Below are 19,569 nucleotides of genomic sequence, written 5' to 3'. Positions count from 1 at the left end.
ATTTAGTTTTTTCACCTAAAAGTCATAAAGAGTGGACCTACTTCTAACTACATAAACAGAGAAGCTACACTTCACCTGTTGGAGTCACAGTGCTACAATAGGCCCACATATTGCTGCCATCGATGAACTACAGTAACATGAGCTGCTCTCATCAAGAAGAGATTAGCATCTTAAAACAACAGATGACAGAGGAGTTATTTTCTTTCCTTGCCATAACCTAATTACAGTGACAAGTCAATTATAAAGGAAAACACAGAGTGAAGACATAGGTTAGGCCAGGTCTGCCTACAGTCTATTTTGGAGGAAAGCAAAATCGGATATCTGAACAACACAACTACTCTTTATTTCCCAGAGGAGTGTTTTATCAGATAGAAGGCAGGCCTGTTATTTAGGAACATGTCAACATCATACAAAAGAGGTCTTATGGGCATCATTTCCGAGACAGCATCTCAAATCTAATCCCATGTTTTTCCTGATTAAACAAACAAAGGCTCTCACTGGAGCAGGAGATGCTAACATTAGCCTTATGAGTTTCTTTGTAGCCTAATCTTATTCCCTCACAATTGGATAAGCACGCCTTTGTTGTCAGCTCCAGCAGTGCGTTATGTGTGTGTGTGTGTGTCTGCGTCTGTGTGTGTGAGCGAGTCTGAAACACAAAGACAGCCTTTCAGAGACGGCGCTTGCACATGCTCCTCTGAGGGATGCGGAATCCATCACTACAGTGACAAATAGTGTCATCCCACCATGGTCGGGATGAATAACAACAGCATCTTTCACATTCACTGATACACTGACTGACATTAGTTGACATCAGGGACCTGTCAGGGATAACGCAGAAGAAGACTTTCACACACATTCATACATATGTAGCACCTGTACGTGTGTGTATACACCTTTCATCTCCACAATAGATGTGAATCTGAAGTCTGCTGCATGCTGGGATGAATGTTTGTCAGTGATTACTTTCAAATAAGGTATTTGACATTCATTTGTAAGCAAATGCTGTCTTTATTCCACAATGTGCTTCCACATTCTCTGTGTTGCAAATTAGCGAATGTGACTCGCAAAACAACTAAAGCTGCTGATTATGCCAACAATTACGATCAATCAAACATTAAGTGATAATACTGCAATTCTCAGACACACTATAGATACTCAGTAATACAACTTCCACTCATTTGTTGACATCCTGTGGTCGTAACATTTACAAAATGAAAATTTTCGGATGTTTTTGTGCTTATCACCAAAATTGTAATCTTGGCTTTGCTCATTAGTTGTTGATTGTGATACCACAGGATTTTATTTTTTTTTAAATCTGAGGGTTTGTGGCAATTAAATTACCCCTTCTAGTTCTTCATGTAAACAACTAAGATATTGTGGTGTTAAGATGCTTTCCACAAATGACACGAGGATTTTAAATGATGATACCACACCAAAACACTGCAGTGAATATTGAGGAGAATGTGACCTCTACTTTTAATAGATCCCATTTGACTTGTGTTACCGACTTTAACCAGATCGCAAATCCATAACAAAAAATGATTTTATTTAAATAAAAGATCAAGTACATTCATAGAGGGGACGAGAAGGAGGACACATTTGGTCTGGAGCCTCTCATCAGGGTTATGAATTACTTTCTGATGAGGACTTGATGTTAAATGAAGGGGCGTTTGATTTAAACATGGTCACTGACATCTTTTAAAGCATGTAAATGAATTCAAATACTTTTGGCCCTGTTTTTGATGCTTGTGATCTCCGTTTGCTTTCTAATCGACTGCTCGCTGCGCAACAAATTGCCCTTTGGGTGCAATAAAGAATACTCTGTGTTCTTATAAGCGACACATTAAAAGTAATGGAAATACAATCTCTGGCATTTATTTGAATGCCAAACATAAATTCTAGACTTGACTATATTAATTATATTTTTCGTTCTTGATTGTCTTCATGTCATTATGTCTTAAGAAGGGATGAATGATATGCAAAAACGTCATATTTCAATTATTTTGACAGTTATTCCCATTGCGTTATGATTCACGATTTTTGGTGTGAATGCCAATTTTTACATTTCCTTTTGTCGGTAAAAATATAAAATTGTGATTTTTACTCGGGTCTGTACCAAACAAGCATGTTACCTTATGTCTGCAGAATATGATTTTTAGGCCAATATTTCAATTAATTGTTCAGCCCGAGTCTCAAGGCTTGAACAACACTATGCACACACATGCTCAGAGAACATGAGCACAAACAACTGCGAACATACGTTTAGGAAACAGACAGAACTGATGAAAAGCTGTCTGCCATAGAATAACAGACAAAAGACCTAAGGTGACCAGTCTGATTGTTGAACCCCATTGGGTTTTAACGCACAAAATGAAACACTGATTAAAGCCCTCCTGTGCTTTCTCACATGTCAACCTCACAACTCGGAGTCACCAACTCTGAGCTTCAGAGGTGTGCACCGGGGCAAGTCTTCAATTTGGCGAGACACAGATTGCAAAAGTGTTTCGCCCTCTATCTCTCTATCCATTATTCATCCCTCCATCCCTCCATCCATCGTTCCTGGCTGTAGGCCATTTCTTCCCCAGTGGGACACTTCCATGCATAATGCAGCAGGGGCCCTATCATAGTCCTGTAATTGACATCCCTAGCCTAGCTAAGCTCATAGCTGGGACACCAGTAAAACAGCCCCACGAGACAGAGGCACGAGGAAAAAGATGATGAGAGCTGAGTGTGCACTGTATGTGTAAATGAGAGGTTGAGAGCGAGAAGCAAAGTAAAGACAAAGATACAGCTACTAGAGAGGAAAAAAGGGGAAAAAATGAGAATAGAGAAAAAAAAAGGAATCTAGCAAGTGAATGAAAGATTATCTGATTCATATTTACAGAGAGATAGAGAATGCTCTCTGCCACTCTGTGCAATGTGTTTTGCTCTTTCCCCAAGTGCAGTGTCAACTACCTGTCGTGGGTGTTGACTTTTCACACATTGTGCACATACCTGAATTCCTATACAGTACATAAACACGTAAAGAAACACCTTTTAAGACTCAATGACAGGGCAGGTGGGGAGATGGAAAAGAGACACACAAAAGACAAAGAGCACACAAACTACAACTTTGTCTATTCTTTTCCTTTCAAGCAAAGGTTGAAGGGCTGGCCTTTCCTAATGTCAGCTTACGGGAAGAAGCTTTGTCTCCTTCCCCTCCCTCTCGTACAGAGTCTGTGGGCTATTTTAGACACAGGGGCCTGTTTGACCAAACTCCTACCACCCTTCGTTCTTTTTTAACAAGTCTGACTTCAAATGTCTGGCATTCCAGGCTGGCTACAGATCAGCTCTCTGCTCCCAGACGGGGCCCCACAGGGCCAGGCCAAATGCCACTCCATGTAGGGCCTGATCACATGAACGGGGGCCAGGCCAGGGCCCCCAGAGAGCCGCCCCACCCACATGCGCTGCATCGCATCAGAGCCTGAAAAGAAATAGCCGAGGAGATATCAGAGGTCATCAGGAACAAGGTGGTGACTCCGCCGCTCGAGTCTGAAGAAAATGAGGCTTTGTAGTGCCGGCACATGACAAATAAGTGGCATGTTTCAAGGTTAGACTGTAGTTTCTAGTTGCTGTCAAGTGCTTAATCTTAAAAGCCCGTTCATGCATACAGAGACAGCTGGCTCGAAGCAGGTCAAGTTTGTATCACACTGATGGGATCCACATGGGTCATAACCTGATGAGTTCAAGAATGCTTGTGCGCACACAGGGAGCTATACATGAAGATGCAATGAGTGTATAAGGTGCAGGCATAACAGAGCACCCGCATAAAGCAGCAGAGAGTCACAGGCACAGACATGCACACACACCCACATACTTTCAGCAAATCTACTTTGAATCCGTATCAGCTGGGAAGTGATAGCAGATGTCTGATCCAACTTCTCTTAACAGTAAAACAATCCACAGTGCAGTTTGTTCCTTGTTTAGTACAGAGGCTAAAAACTGATGTCATGCCAGAGGAATGTTCTCGGGTGTGTGTTTGTCTGTGTGCAGGATGCTGGAGCAGTGATGCTGGAGCACAGATTTAAAACAGCACAGACTCGTATTCGTCTATAATGGTAAGGTATTTTTCTGTTGTATATCTGAGGCCAAACAGCAAGAAATGTATGTGAATGTCAACAAACACTGACACATGATTGAGCAATTTGCAGTAACAAGGAAACTGGAAATCTAAATGTACACATGTAACTACCTAAAGACACAAAATATCACAGTTTCATGGTCTTCTACCGTCAATTTCAGGGCAATCGTAAAAAAGGGCGTCTACTGTGTTGTAATGGGCACTAATGCGGTGCGGTATGAGTTCATCTGGTTACATCAGGCCACTGTCAGTCAGCAAAAGGGTGGTGTCGTAGTGACATTCATGTGACATAAACCGCATTCCTGTGTCACGGTAGCTATTTGCATTCAAACCCCGTCACTCATCACACAGCACTCAGAACCCTCTTTTGGCTTCCACTACCGCCTCAATGAAAGGGAGGACAAAATCTATTTCACAGGATTATAATTTGAGACATTTTCGTGCCTGTGGGGTAATAAATAGACTAATTTTTTTTCTCTCTTATGTAATGCGAGAGAATGAGACAGTGAGGAGATGGAAAGTGAGACCGCTCAGTACTGCACGGCTGTATAAGAAGTGTTTGACAGAATGAAAAAAAAATGGATGAAGGCGAGATCGAAGTGAAATTAGCCAGCGAGCAGAGCTGTCTCTTCTGCAGAGGTTTCAGGCTGCCACCTGGCCTGCCTGTCAGACAAAAAAAAAAAACTGCAGCTGATGAATATAGTGTGGGTGAAAGGTGTTTGATGTAAACACCTTTGTAACAACCCACTTACACAACAGCGCAATAGATAATCACCAGAAAGATGTATAGAGTGATTATCACTAGACAGCTCTGACAAGCTAAGAACAATCAACAGGTATTAACACATGAGGAGGAATGCAGACAAAACAAAAGTGACTTATAAAGTAGAATACAAAATGGTCAAACCACACTGTGTTAGTCTGTCTGTGGCTTTAAACATGGTTCACAACATAAACTTTTTAAAATCTAATGATAGCTGGGGAGTATAGTCCTTGTCTAACATCACACAAGCAGGCCTGAAAACACTTGTACCGGATTATTTACAGCTGCAGATTTCGTACACTGGCGAGTATTTATGGCAGCAGGACAATATATGAGGCCTTGACTCAAAATAAACCCAGTGACCATGTTCATCATCATAGTGGTGTGGCTCACTCATGTGTTTTTAATAGTTTTGGGACAACAATGAAGAGCTACAGCACAGAGGAATGAGCTATAAAAGGCTTTGGCTACAGAGACAACCCTTAGTTTGCAGGATCAATTCACTGCTGGTTTTAGTCTTTTGATGGGATTTGTTGACAATAATGAAAATATTGAATAATACCAAATGTATGGGTCAAATGTAAGTAGTGGAAAATGCGCACCCCTGAAGCGCCATACTTTTCAGATATGCAGCAGTACTCCTCAAGACCTGTAAACACATTTTAATGTGTCAGGTTGGTGGGGTTACCTTGTAATGTTGAGGCAGGAATGAATATGTACCAATTTTCATGGTAACCCATCAATAGTTGTGAAGAAATATTAGTGGGTTCTTAAGATCCATTGTCTGGAAACCATTGATCTAGTCTATACAAAACTTTTGCGCCAATCCATCTCGTAGATGTCCAAATATTTCACAGGATACATTTTAAGTTTGACCTGCAGCTGGCACTACGTACATAGTCTGGGGATGAGCAAAGTCATTTGGATTCATCCATTGAATGTCTGTTTTTCCTTACAATAGCTGTTAGGATATGCTTGGACCAAATTATTGGATTGACCAACCGACAGACAGACTGACAGATCAACACTGCCACCCGTAGAGCCAAACCACTGGCATGGCTAAAAAACAGCCCATTGTGAAAGTAACTGGTTGAACAGCATGGAGCACAGCTCTCTCCCCAAGGCTAAAAGCAAACCCAGACATCAGAAGCATTACCACTGAGCATTTCACAGCACTTTGCTTCAAATATCTCATTTTGGCCGGTTCAGCACAGAGGTCCCACGGACATTAAGCCGTCTGGCTTTGCACAGACAAATGAAATTACCCCCAGTCTCTAGGTTCCACTATCACACACACGCCCCAGGATGCACACCGAGACCAGCAGCAGCGTCCCCTGCTCCATACAATGGACCCATCCATCACTCCAGGGAATGGGTCCTGTGGACTCATCCATTAGTTAGTAGAATGGGTGTGCAGTGACAGGCCTGTCTTGCCACAGCCTCTAATCCAGAGTTATGGCACAGTGTGTCTGTGTTACTGTTAAATGTAGTACTATATGCCAGCTGTTGCCAGCAGGTTCACATCTGAGGGCAGTTTAAAGCAATGCACCATCACTCACCAACCACTGATGACAACGGAAGCATATATGACACTCAGGAAAAAAACAGCACAATATTAAGCAATGCTGCACATACATCCCAGCAATCACTCATACGATATAGAATTCAAAAACCATCACGCCTGAAATGTTTCCTGATTATTCCCAAGAAATACTTGATGATTCCATGTTCCCATCTCCTGTCAAGCACAAGCAGTGCAAGAGTTAAAAGATGGCTACTTCAGTTGTGAGAAGGTACTGTAGAAGAGCAGGTAAACCTATACTGCAGATAGAGAAGGGAAGTTGAGAGGCCCAAGATAACTAGAAAGGAATGTTCCTGCAATAACAAAACACTTGCTAAACTGGACCCTGCTATCTTCTTTAAGGTCCTGACCAAGAAAAAGAGACAAGGAAACAGGAAAAGATGGATATTAGTGGCCAACGATTGTAAGCTTTGGAGCTGCTCTGTGTGTGTTCAGCAGGAGGGGAGCAGAGGAACAAGGGGAACTCTAGAAGAATAGAAATAAAGCTCACCTAAAAGTCTTAACTACTTGCAATCGCTTTAAAAGTGTGCACAGGACACTCCCCCTCCTTCTGTCCAGGTGCAGGCATGCAGAGCTGCCTTTCCAACTCTTTTGTGTGGCCTCAGAAGAGGGGGGAGATCCACTCAAGGTGGGAAGAAAGAAACACCTCATCCTTGACTATTTGATTAACAGCTGTCTCCCGTGCCAGAAAATCTGACCCCCCACATCTCGCCCTCCCCGCCCTGAACCCCCCAACTGCCTCCTGAAAGAGCCGGTCTGTGTCGCACACTTCTAGGGTTACCTCACGGATCAAACTGGAGAGGAGAGCAGAAAGGCAAGAAATCCACTGAGACATCAGAAGGAAGAGGGGAGGACAAGCAGTGGGAGGACTGGGAGGGAAATGGAGCAAGGAGGAAGAGAGAAAAGGGGGACGACATAGGTCAACAAGGAGGAGGCAGGAGGTGCAATTCAGTAAGGGTGCAAAGTGAGGAGGAATCAAGGCCAGTGAGGCGAAAAAGCGAGAGTCGTGTTAGAAACTGGGGCAGGTTAAGATTAACATCTAATCTTTCTAATTTACATTTTGTGGTCTGCTATTATATTTCATTTAACTTCCATTTAAGATGGTAATAAGCAGCAATGCCTTTCCCAAAGTTAATGATTTTTCCTTAATGATCAGCTTTATCTTTTAAATGCTGTTTGTTCTGCATGATTTATTCCATTAATGATTTGTAAAGTATGTAAGTTTTTATATGCGTTTCCTCAATTCCAAGGAACGACCACTTTCACTTCTTTTTGGTATGCCATGAAAAGTGAAAAATTATTTGTAAATAGTGGAATCAACTTATATTTTCTAATTTAACTTAACGTTAATAAACAAGTTGTATTTATTTCGAGTTTTAAATTTGGAGCTTTCTTTTTCAGACTTCAGAACTTATAAACACAAGTTCTCAGCTAGCTTGAAGTCTTCTGGCTTTAAATGATGAGTTGCATGAATGTACTGTGAGTTCAATCAACTCATCAAAACAAGTTTCCAAAAAAAACATGATCAGCATATTAGAAGACTTCTCAGCATGCATTGTTGAAAGTTAAAAGTACCCCGACACTTTAATGAAGTCTTTTAAAATAAGTCAGGGTTGTTTTTCTTCACGATAATGAAAAACCATTATAAGGGTAAGTATTGAAGTCAGGCTATTACTTTTATAATTGAAGAACTGACTCTTCAAACTAAGAAAATTTAAGGGGAAATCAAATGTGATTGTACTATTTGCCAGTGTGACTGAACAGTTGTTGATTCAGCTTAATATATTTAGTTTACTGAGCTTGTTTTCTCAAATTGAAACGGAGCAAAAATATTTATAGTGTACATGACAGATTAGCTGTCATCAAATTCATATGTTTTGTTGTCTAAAGAACAAGCTAATAAGAGGAATAATGAGCAAACATGTACGTTTCGTTCTCTCTTTTACTTACTTTTCTTAAATTAAAAAGGTTGCTGTTTTTAAAGTAAGATCAGAATAAATGTGCCCTTTTGCAGGAGCATTTTCCATGTGCAGATAACATAATGTAATAACTTCTCCCGCATTTAAATGAATGAAACCCAGTGTCTCTGTAGATCATAGGAAATCAATCATAAAACTTGCATGCGTTGGGGAAATGGTCGGCAGTAATGTGATTAATGGGTTAAAACATGCAAAACCACGGGTCTGGTCCTATTAAAGATGAAAAAGAGCTCAGGTGGTATGCTAAAAGAGCTCAAGGGCAGCAGGGGATTATCCTGCAGGGTACTAACTCCCCCCTGTACTTCAGCTCCCTACTTCCTCCCAACAGGGACCAATGGCCAATGTAACTTCCTGCTAGCCCATAAACAAACAATGCAGTCAACTGAAGTCAGGCTGAAAATCCTCCAGTGCCACTTAGAGAGGTCAAGAGGTATACACCAGTCATAATTTTTACCTTGTGCCTGTGACAGTTATATGGCTGCCTAGTTTTGGCTGTACTGCAAACGGAACAAGCAGTTTAAGTACTTGATCCCTTTTCTCCCTATTTTTTCGGGCAGGCACCTTCTATGAGGTGAGAGTGAGAAAGAAGAATAAAACAGAAATGTTATATCAGGGGAAACTGCGTCAAGAGTTCGAGGAGGAAAAAAGTATTTTGGCAATAAACATGATCTCAAGAAGCCTGTCTGTATGTGTTCGTGTTATTCGCCTTGCAACGAGACGTGCTGAGAGACTGATATGTTTCGGCATGTGTGTGGGTTCATCAGAGCCCGCCATCAAGTGGTCTGGGGCGGCTCTCCCTTCCCCGTCCACAAGAACCCCAACAGAAATAATTGCACATTAATCTGGCTCAATTAAAAGTGTTGAGAACCAGAATGTCAAAAACATGTTCATTTAGAAAAAGTTCTCCAACAGAGAAAAACAGCAGATACCAAGCAAGGACAAATGATCTGTGTGCATTCCTCTGACGTCATCCCTCTGCACTTAACACACATCCTTACACCATTATTTGAACAAAACACTCATTCATTGAAACACAAGCACAGGAATCTGCCTGTCTACAGCGTAGCAAAACAAAACCCACATCGCCCACACGACTAAAAGGCACGTTTCAACACTTGTGTAATTTTTTTGAACAAAATGCGGGGAAACCACCGCTTTCTCAGGGACGTCAGACATGTCTTCATCTGAGCGCGCTACAAAACCCAGCGATGTCTGATTAGTCCTGCATACGCTTTGGGACACATAGACCTCAGCTTCAAAGGGCGAGAGGAAATGCCATGCCCTTCCTGTCACTCCTAGTCGGAACCAAATGACGTGGTTGAGATGCAATGAGGAGATTACGTATCCAGATTAAACAGAAAGAAAAGAAAATAGTGTGAGCTAATGCTCAACAGAAAATAAAGGCACGAATGTACAAACACACGTACACACACACATTACTAATTATTAATGTTCAGGAAACGGTGGGAGGTCTGACCATGGCTGCTCTGAACCAGCTTTAGTTTTTTTCCCCATGTTCTTCATCTCTCGGGACAATGGGCTTTTTCTTAAACGGACTGCAAATGGAAGCAACTTTAAGGGGTTCCCCAACTGTGTTCACCGAATGCAACTCTTTCATCCGGTGTTTCTCTTATCTGAGACACCTCGACATCCCTCATCCATACTCCTCTGTCAATGTTTAACCATTCTGTATTTTTCTCCCTCTCCCTTATCTGCTCCTGGGTGTCTTAAAAGTTGTACAGAGGACACACAGCAGCACTTCTACATTATGCTGGTGTGTCACAGGAACAGAAAGAAACGGAAAAAGAAAGTGTACACCTAGAAAGAATAGAGAGACAATATTGTTTGTTACACAATACTCCTGTTGCAGGCTAATATGCATCTGTTGATAACTTGGACTGCTGAAGAACTGTTGGAGCCAAAGTAGATCACACGGATTATGTTAAAATATAACAGATTGATGCTCTCATTGTTACATAAAATAAACAAATATCACTTATGTTAAATCCTATGAAGTGCTGACTAGCTTTATCCCCTGGAAGCTACATTTGCGTAAGCCTAGTATCCTTTGTTGGTGTGTGTGTGTGTGTGTGTGTGTGTGTGTGTGTGTGTGTGTGTGTGTGTGTGTGTGTGTGAAAATCAGAAAGCCCTATGGGTGCACAGTGTTAACTTGAATGCAGACCTGCCCTTACTTGACTCCTTAATCTTCGGTTTCCTGCCCTCCCTCTCTGTATCTCAGTATAAAAACTTCACGCCACTGTGAATCCTCCCGTTTCGCCTCCGCCCTCCCTCCCTTCTCTGTATCACACCACAACAGATTCATGCCTCCTTGCCACAGCTCCCCGTCTCATAGCCCCTCCACTCCTGCTGTTTCTACCAGGGCACTGCACAAAAAACGGCTCTTGGCTCCATCCCAAGCACTGGGGCCCACATACCTCCCAATCTCTAGATTAAATAGCGCCAGTCTCTGAAGTCCTTCCAGAAGCTAATGGCTTTTGTTGCTGGGAATAATCCACACATCCTCTCCCACATCCTGGGGGTCCGCTGGCCTGTCATGAACCCCGCCTTTACCCTCTTTGTCTCTTTCTCATCTCCATCTCAATCTTCCATTTTGGTTGACCTCCCCGCCTTCCTACGGCACAGGCTCGTGGTTAAGTGCGGAGGCATGCAGGACCAAACCACCCGCACTGATGGAGGATGCAGTGAGTTGACATTGGGTTGAGACCCATGCGGAGTTTTATAGGGAGTCAGTGCAGGTGCTGTCTGAAGCTTAATGAAGGCCCTAAATCTCTTCCCTGTCATCTGCAGCTAACTGGAGTCTAAGCAGCTGGGGCAAGAGGGATAAGTGCCTGGGAGTTATCCTCATAAGGGAAAGAAAACATCCGTCAGGCAACAGCCACAGCAGAACAGCCTCTCTGTTAACACTTGATGTCCATTCAAAATAAATACAGCAGGGAGACAGATTTTCACAAGATGAGGGGAAAAGTTCTTCGTAGATCAAAAGAGCGCTCTGTATTTTGGGTGAAGTAGTCGAAATAAGTATGCAAAGTTAAGAACTAGATCCAGACTGTGGCCCTCTTGTCGCTCTCTGTCCTTCAAAAAAATCGCTGATTGAGACCACTCTTGGCTACGACCTCAGAAATTCACACAGAATACATATTCAGGTATGAGCTCATATCCTGTCTGGGGCGCTTTTCTCCAGGGAGGTCGCAGAGGGAGAGGAAAAAGGCAGACAGAGAGAAAGAGAGACTGCGGTTGCAGACCGCAGACACTGGGACAACGTTCACTGACCAGCCCAATCAGTTTACTTTATCAACACCATTTAAAAAAGGCCGGTCATTGACGGTCTTTATTTGGCATCAATTTCCAATTATTATTTCATTTGTATTGCTACCGGCTGGCTTTCAGTCATATCTACAGGCACACAGTATGCCAGCTGAGAAAATATAAAACTTGCTTTCCAGAGAAAAACTCTCACTATCGTAGAATGCTAGAGGCCAGGACTTAAGAGCTATCGACCGTACCAAGAAGTGGCGGGGACAAAGAAAGACGGCAAACACAGGGGGCTTGGAGATTTAGGGATATTATGAGGGCAAAGAGAAAAACGGAAAGTCGGGAGAAGAAAAGAGAAAAATAAGACACATCGAGGAGTGAAGACGAAGTGACAGAAGCAGGACATTACTGATTCTCAGGATAGAAAACGGGAGAGAGTAAGGTAATAAAAGGGGGATAAATATGGAACGGGAGTGGAGGGGAAAGAATCTACAGAGGGGAACATGGACAGAACAAAGACGTACACAGAGAATTATCTATAGTGCGTAGGACAGTGAATCTGTCAGCCTGTGGCTTTTAGCCCACCCATCTGCCCCCAAGCCTCCACTAATACTGCACACAAACATAGATACATAAATACACACAGGTCCAATGTGGAGCAGAGAGCCTGCAGACCACCTGAAGCCTCTGGTTGTAACAGCAGGCTATTGACTGACTCGCTGAGTCAATGATGCTGTGCCCAGACAAGGGGTTAGCCACCTCTCTCATCAAGAGGGTCAGGGTTTGGGGTTAGGGGTTTGAGGTCTGTAAGGGTGGGTTAAATGAATTAAAGGAAAAAAGGAAGTTATGTTTGAAGGAAGGGAGGGAGAAATACAACTTGACTGACTTTGCTGAGAGCATCAACTTCATGGCTACAGTGTATAATGAATAATAAATGTATTTAAATAAGACATCAACAGGTTAAGAGGTGTGGTGGGAATACGTCACAGAAGGCGAGCTGTTTGGGATGGAAAAAGGGTTGACGGGTTTGGACAGAGGATGGCGGAAGGGAGGAGTAGCAATGTATTGAGAGATTAGAAAAAGTGATGAAAAGTAGAGGGTTAATGATGGGCCAATTAAAGAAGATAGGGATACTGTATGAAAAAAGGGTTTAAGTAGAGGTTGTAGATTCTTTTGTCTGCCAACTCTTATGTGACACTTTGTCTGGCTTTAATATATTGCTGCTTGAGTATCTTAACGTTAATTATCTTGCTAATAAAAAAAAGCATTTAACAGAGGCAGGTCAGAAGATAAATTCCACAGGCTAATGTTGAAAGTGGTAATGTTTGTGAAAAAAACAGAAAAGGAGGGATGACAGGTGACTGACTGAATATAGAGGGAGTTATGGTTCAACTCCTTAATTCTTTAATAAAAGACATCCAATGTGAAAGATCACCACAAAGAAGATGAGACAGAGTGAGGGGGTTTTGAAATGGGAAGAATGTCATTAATCATGAAACCCAGACAACCAAACCAGAAGCAGCAGGATAAAGTTATTGGGGTTTTTTTTTTAAGTGCTGGCTGTAGTTTTCTCATGTGGCAAATCCTTGATGTTCTGTTTCTTTACAACATGTATCGTCCAGAAATTGGCCTGACTACAGTTAAAATACTAAGTGATGCCTGCAGGACTTTAAAGCTGCTATATTCATTTTTTTTTTTTATTAAAAGTTGGAGATGTTTTTTAATGTAATTTTATAAATACCACCATTGTTGGAGCATCTTAGCATTGTTTGTATCTTTGCTTTGGGTTTTACGGCCCGTAACTAAACTGTTTTGGTTCGCTCTCACAGCTCATATCAGCGTTGTTTTCCAAACGCATCAAACAAAGATATGAGAACCCATTGTACACACTGCAAAGCACTAATCAGCCAACTGACTGCTACTAGTTGTTGAACTTACCGGAGCATTTATTGGTTTTGAACAAGATAAAGGGAGTTAATATTAGACTTACAGTAGGCTCATTAAATGAACTGAGGTAAACATAACTCCAAATATACTTAATGTTGCTAGGCTTCTGCTGCCACCAAAGAGTACAAGTAACAGTTACTGTGGGTTTAATAATCCAGCACACACTTTGAAATCTATCTACCTATCTATCTACCTCCATAAAAGATCTGCTTCACACACAAAATTTTAACTTTCAAGCCTGGTCACTACGTGTCCTCTCTGTCTTCCTCACTTCCTTAACCTATATTCTTTCCAGTATTTTGCCCAATCTACACCTTCCTCATTCTACTAAAAAAGACCTGGGTGTCATTACCTGGCCATGCCCAGACTGGAGAACCCTGCTGGGACGATGAGAACATCAAGGCGGGAAAAGGGGTGAACGCCCAAAACGGTGTGGGCTGCTGCCAAACATCGAGGCAGCAGCTTGAGGACTGTCTGTAAAAGGAAAAGCAACAAGTTTTTGAAACAACTGACAGTTTTACCATTGATACAGATGGGTTAGACATATTTTATTAGTATATATAATGAATTTGCTTTTCAACTTCAACTGATTTAATACTCATAAATGTAGTAAATGTAGTTTAGAGTGTAAGGAATGTTTTGAGTGGCCCTCGTGTGACACAGTCTTAGGTTTTTGTCATATTTTACAAAGAGACAGCAGCTCTAAACCTCTAGAATAATGATACAAGCATTTACTGATGCTAACCGTCTCTTTTGATAATATGAAATGAAATTAGCTCAAGTCTCAGTGGCTCTTTGTCAAAACTCCACCTGGGCCTTGTGCAGCAAGCAGACGGGGCCAAACACGCGGTGTGGAATCACCCGCTGGGACCTCACCGACCGCTCAGTAAATCGGCAAGGGTAGTCGCCATGGGAACAAGAGATGCCGTCATCCACCATGCCTGAATAATCAGTTACAGAGAGCCCCTCGTCCTCAAGGGAAGAGTAACAGAATGCAGAGTCTGAGCGGGTGGTCTGGTCTCCTCTGTAGCAGATTAAAACAGGGAGGGATAAGTTTATTCCAAGGTTAATAACAACAATTTAATTAATTTTCATATTGAAAGAATATGCAGATCTTGAGTTGGTGAACCAAATATGGTACAGTATGTCCCGCTCTCTGTGCTAAGCATGGAAACGAAAGCAGTGGAAATATGGAATATATACGTCACAAAGGCAAACCACAGCAGTCCCAAAAATATCTAGGTGCCGACATGCAATCTCATTCACTCTAAATCCAATATCCAGCACTAACTCCATCCCCAGCATCAGAACCGTTCCAAAGGCTTCAAGCGGCGTCCAAGTTTCCTTCGAGTCATTCACTGAAAATAAAGGCCTTCCTTGTAGCGGGAGATTCCTGGGGCCTGCAGCAGGCTACAGCTGGGCTGCTGCTGGAGGAAAACCATGAGGGGAGGAGAAGGATTACTGGAAACCACTGGCAGACCTGCCAACCTGCTGGCCAGTAGAGAGGGAGACCCCAGCCCAACCCTGCCCTACCCAGAGCAAGCAAGCCCTCTCTAATGCCCCAACCTCCACTCTATATCCTGTACCTCTTTAAATTTATGTCAACTTTAGTTTTTTTTGGTCTTGGATCATTTCTGCTGGGCAGCGTACTATGGTGCAAGCTCTAATGTACTTGTCATAAAACCTGATTAAGTGCTGCACCCTATCCATCACCCAAACTTCACCTACACCATTTTTGGTATGGCGAAAGGAAAGTTTCACCATGGAATGCTGAAGGGCCAGACTTGGGTTAATAACAGTCTGGAGAAGAAAAGAACACAGGAAAAATAATAAAATACCTGCCAGTCTGGAATGGAGTGCCCTTTACTACGTCCCTGGTGGAGCTTCCAAGTCCAAGCTCAGCCTCAGTCCGCTCCCCAGGTCCAGACCCAGGTTTGGCCGTCTTACCACAATCCGCCCTGTCCCTCACCCCTTCCTCCAGTGCTGGGGGAATTTCTGCTGTCACTTGGCTCCAGTGGCCCACCGCCAAGGTGAAGGTGGAGGCGGGCATGGGCATAGTGACGTAGTAATTCCACATTAAATAATCTACAGAGAGTAGAAGAAGGGGAGGACAGAAAGGACAAAAATGTCAAAGGTAAGAACTCGGCCTCTTGATAGACATCTTTCGGGTACGCCTTATAGCAGCCGGTCTCAGACTCTGATGTTGTTGCTTTTTAAAAGCCCAGATCTGTATTCTACCACATCCTGCCTAACTGATTTAATGTCTTCCGTTGTTAGAAAAGGTGAAATAGTCCTCAAGAGGTTCATCTGCAAGAGATGATGGCCTATTATCTCAAATGTAAATACTCTTTCCTCTCTGGACCCCATCTGATTCTCAGTGCATCCATTCTTTCAAGCAAGAACCTTGAACGTCCCTCTTATTGTACTTCCCTCCCTATTTTACTTCATTTAATTTACTTTGGTTTAGTTTAGAGGTTGGAAGTGGGTTTTTTTTGTAGATTTTGTATTTGAAACTTTGTATTTGACATTTGTATCTGTTTCCAATAAAAAAAGAAAACAAAAAATGTCATAGGCACCCTGATTGTCCTTCTTATTTTTGTTCCTTCCCTATTTTATTTCATTTTATTTACTTGTTTTACTTGTACATTACGAAGCATTCAGACCCCTCAGGTCATCTGAGGTCTACAGGTTTATTCAGTGTTTCCAGGATCAAAACCAAGCAAAGTGAAGCAACTTTTAGTTTCTATGCTTCCCACCTGTGGAACAAGCTCTCTGAATCCCTGAGGTCTACTTAAACTGTCAGCTCATTTAAATCAGGGCTTAAAACATTACTGTTTAATGTAGCTTAAAATAAGTAGATTAAGAACTTTATTTGCTTGTTCTTGTTGTCTCTTAAATCCAATCTTAACATTTTCTTAATGTCTTATTTTAATGTATTTCTACATCTCTGTAAAGCTCTTAGTTGCCTTGTGTCTGATTGGCGCTATATAAATAAACTTGTCTTGCCTTACCTTACTTTTTGTGAGTGTGTGTGTTTTATTTATTCTCTTTACAGTTTAGTATGGGTTCATTTTCTTCTTCTCTGTCTCCATCTTACAGTTTGGGATAGTTGAGTGATTGGAGGTGTTGAAGTGCTATTTTATTTCTGTTTTAACACACCAAAAAAGGGTAAAATGTTTTTCCTACACAGATTTATACTTTGTGTCTGACATTTGTATAATAACAATTTTTAATAAAGTTTAGATTAGATAACAAAGAGAGCATTGAGAGAAAATGAAGGAAGGTTTGAACTTTACTATTCAGTCTGATTTCTTGTCCAACTTAGACATTTTTGTTTGTTTTTTTGCCCTAAACAGTCAGAAAAGAAAAACATGTCCCTTATGCACAGATCTACGGTACTGGAGCTGCACAACCCGTACAGCTGCATTAATCTCATACATACATATCCATCGTTTCAGCAGTTCTCTGTTGTTATTTTCATTCCAGATCCCTATAATACCAAAATCATACATTTTTAATACCTTACATGATGCTCTACAATCCCTTTTTCATTTGACAAGTCCCATAAATGCATCAATGTTTAATGCTGTCTTAATAGAAGCAGCTGTGCAAAAACTCTGCCCAAAGGCAGTTAACAACTGGCAAAATTGTCTGATTTTCATATTAAGATCAAGAAATATTTGACCATATACGTAAACAAGCCTGAATAGATTTTTTACCAAGCATTCAATGCCAACTCAAGACACATTTACTCAAGAAGTATTGAGGTCCAGTACTGGGCCCGATTTACAATTCAGTAAAATGTACTTAAATTATTGACCGAGTAGTCAACTAACAATAAGAAATCTAATTTTCTAATCAATGGTCTAAAGATGAAAGGCGTCATATGCCGGTATGCTTACGTTTGTCCCCGTCCTCAATAGGTACAGTCTGCTCCTCCCCACTCATCAAAACCACACACTCATTGGGGGCCCGTACTGTTGCCTGCCATGTTGACATGGCAACAGGCGGCTCCTGGCAGGGGAAGAGGGCTCGATTGTTGATGGGAGAGCCGGCAGTGTAAACACACACCCTGGAAGGGTAAACAATGGTAAACTATAAACAACCCCTCATTTCAATGCTCAAAGGATTCACCAAGTGCACATGCACGCACACACACACACACACACACACACACACACACGTAAAGCATCCACACACAGAACAGACTGCAACAGCCTAAGGCGTGTTTTTGTGAATTAATGAATGAGAATTATTCTATTCTTACATGGCGAGCTCAGAATATTACACTGTAATTCGAGGAGCAGAAATCAGAGCAGATGTGCTGCCAGTTGCCAGTTTTTAAAATCGCTAAAAAGGAGTCTAGTCGTACTACGAAACCACTGCTCTGTGGAATGATTTGATCTATATACTCCTGAGACAAACCTGTTGTCCTGGTCTTTGGTCCATCTCACAGAGCCTCCCGTTGGCCTCGTCTCATAGCAGATCCTGAGGGCGCGAGGAAACTCCAGAGGTGACGCCACCCCCTTCTTCCTCACCTGCAAACTCCATCGGTCTCTATAAAAATGCAGTGAGCTGCCGTCCTGAGCACCAGGGGCCCGGCTACACCATGAAAAGAGCTGGTGCTTCTGCCTCCATCGACTCGAGGCCATAGAGATAAGGTTCTGAGTAAAGGCTGCTTGTGAGTTCACTGAACCCACCCCTGACCTTTCTGGTAAGAGGCCAGACGTGGCTGACACAGAGGTGACGTCCAACTCTTCGACCTTTGAAACATCAAGGTCACAACAGTCCAGCACCAAGGTGAAATCATCGTCACTGGTGGTTTCCCACAAATCTGAAGACTGAATACTTCCTGTTTCAGACGCAACTTCAGCTCTGTGTCTTTCTCCAGTTCCAAACATCTCCTCCATCCTTGTTGGAGTCTTCCCAAGCCCTTTTTTACCCTTCTCCACTGTATCCTCATCCTGAAGTCTACCTACAGACCCATCCTGAGTCCGTCCAGCTTCTAAAGTCCCAGCTCCCTCACCAGCTCCAGGTCCAATGTCATCCTCAGCCTTACCTCCAGAGCACGGCTCCAGGAACAGAACAACACTACCACTGATGACCTTCCTGCCAAAATGAACCGTCAGGTCGAGCACATAATGTTTGACAAGTATGTGGTTAGTATTGGCTCGGAGTGGAAGGTCATCTGTGTCAGGGTTCAGGTCCCCGTCTGGCTCCATGTCACACAAACGACGTCAGAGGATGGCTACCCCTTGGAGACAAGACCAAAAATAAAGCTTTATTTATTTATTTAGTTATGTTGTTTGAGTTACAAACTTTTTATTTATGATAGAACAACTGAGCGCATTTCGCAAGTTTAAGCCAAAACTACGAGTTGCTCTATAGCCTCCTGTGGGCTGAAGTACTTAGTTTATCCTGTAAATTAAGTGTTCTGCCAGAGCACTGTGACGAGGCCAAATCTGTCAACGTCTGTATGCTCCACTTTACCTCAAACTTAAGCGTCAAACTCCCACTATTGACACATTGCACAAATGTTTCCCAACAGGAAAACAGCTAAGTGAGGCCATTTTGATTTGTGTTATGAGAGCAGTAATAGCAAAGCACCTCAGCCCAGCGCCAGGGCGAGCTAAATGTCTGCAGTAGCCTACTTTGAATTAAAAGCTCTCCTGCTGTACATGAGAGTTTGCGCTGTCACAATCCTTCCTTTTAGCCTGCTTGGGGCATTAAGGAGGCTTGGCAAGACAGAGGTGCAATTACCATTTACAGCAGGAAATCCTCAGAGGGTTATTCAGTGCAGGAGTGTATCCATAAAAGTATGAGCCCCCCAAAAAACAGAGAGATATAACGACAGTGATGGGAAGAGGCAGGAAAGACATTACATCTTAAATTTACTGTAAGAGGT

General features: G+C 42.4%; 1 protein-coding gene across 3 annotated transcripts in view; it reads right to left on the bottom strand.

The window, feature by feature from the left end:
* Window positions 1-19,569, bottom strand: part of aopep (aminopeptidase O (putative)) — a 79,281-nt gene that overhangs the window by 58,928 nt on the left and 784 nt on the right. For all 3 annotated transcript variants that reach the window (XM_084360033.1, XM_084360035.1, XM_084360034.1), the window contains exons 2-6: window positions 18,090-18,918; window positions 17,567-17,736; window positions 15,503-15,749; window positions 14,475-14,688; window positions 14,017-14,138 (exon numbers count right to left, since the gene is read on the bottom strand). In XM_084360033.1, the coding sequence (XP_084216159.1) occupies window positions 14,017-14,138; window positions 14,475-14,688; window positions 15,503-15,749; window positions 17,567-17,736; window positions 18,090-18,886 (1,550 nt within the window). In that variant the 5' untranslated portion in view covers window positions 18,887-18,918. The remainder of the gene's footprint in view (window positions 1-14,016; window positions 14,139-14,474; window positions 14,689-15,502; window positions 15,750-17,566; window positions 17,737-18,089; window positions 18,919-19,569) is intronic.

Source organism: Pagrus pagrus (assembly GCF_965226575.1).
Source record: "Pagrus pagrus genome assembly, chromosome: 8".
NCBI lineage: Eukaryota > Metazoa > Chordata > Actinopteri > Spariformes > Sparidae > Pagrus > Pagrus pagrus.
Note: the sequence above shows the minus strand (reverse complement) of the source record. Positions and strands in the feature narration are given on the sequence as shown.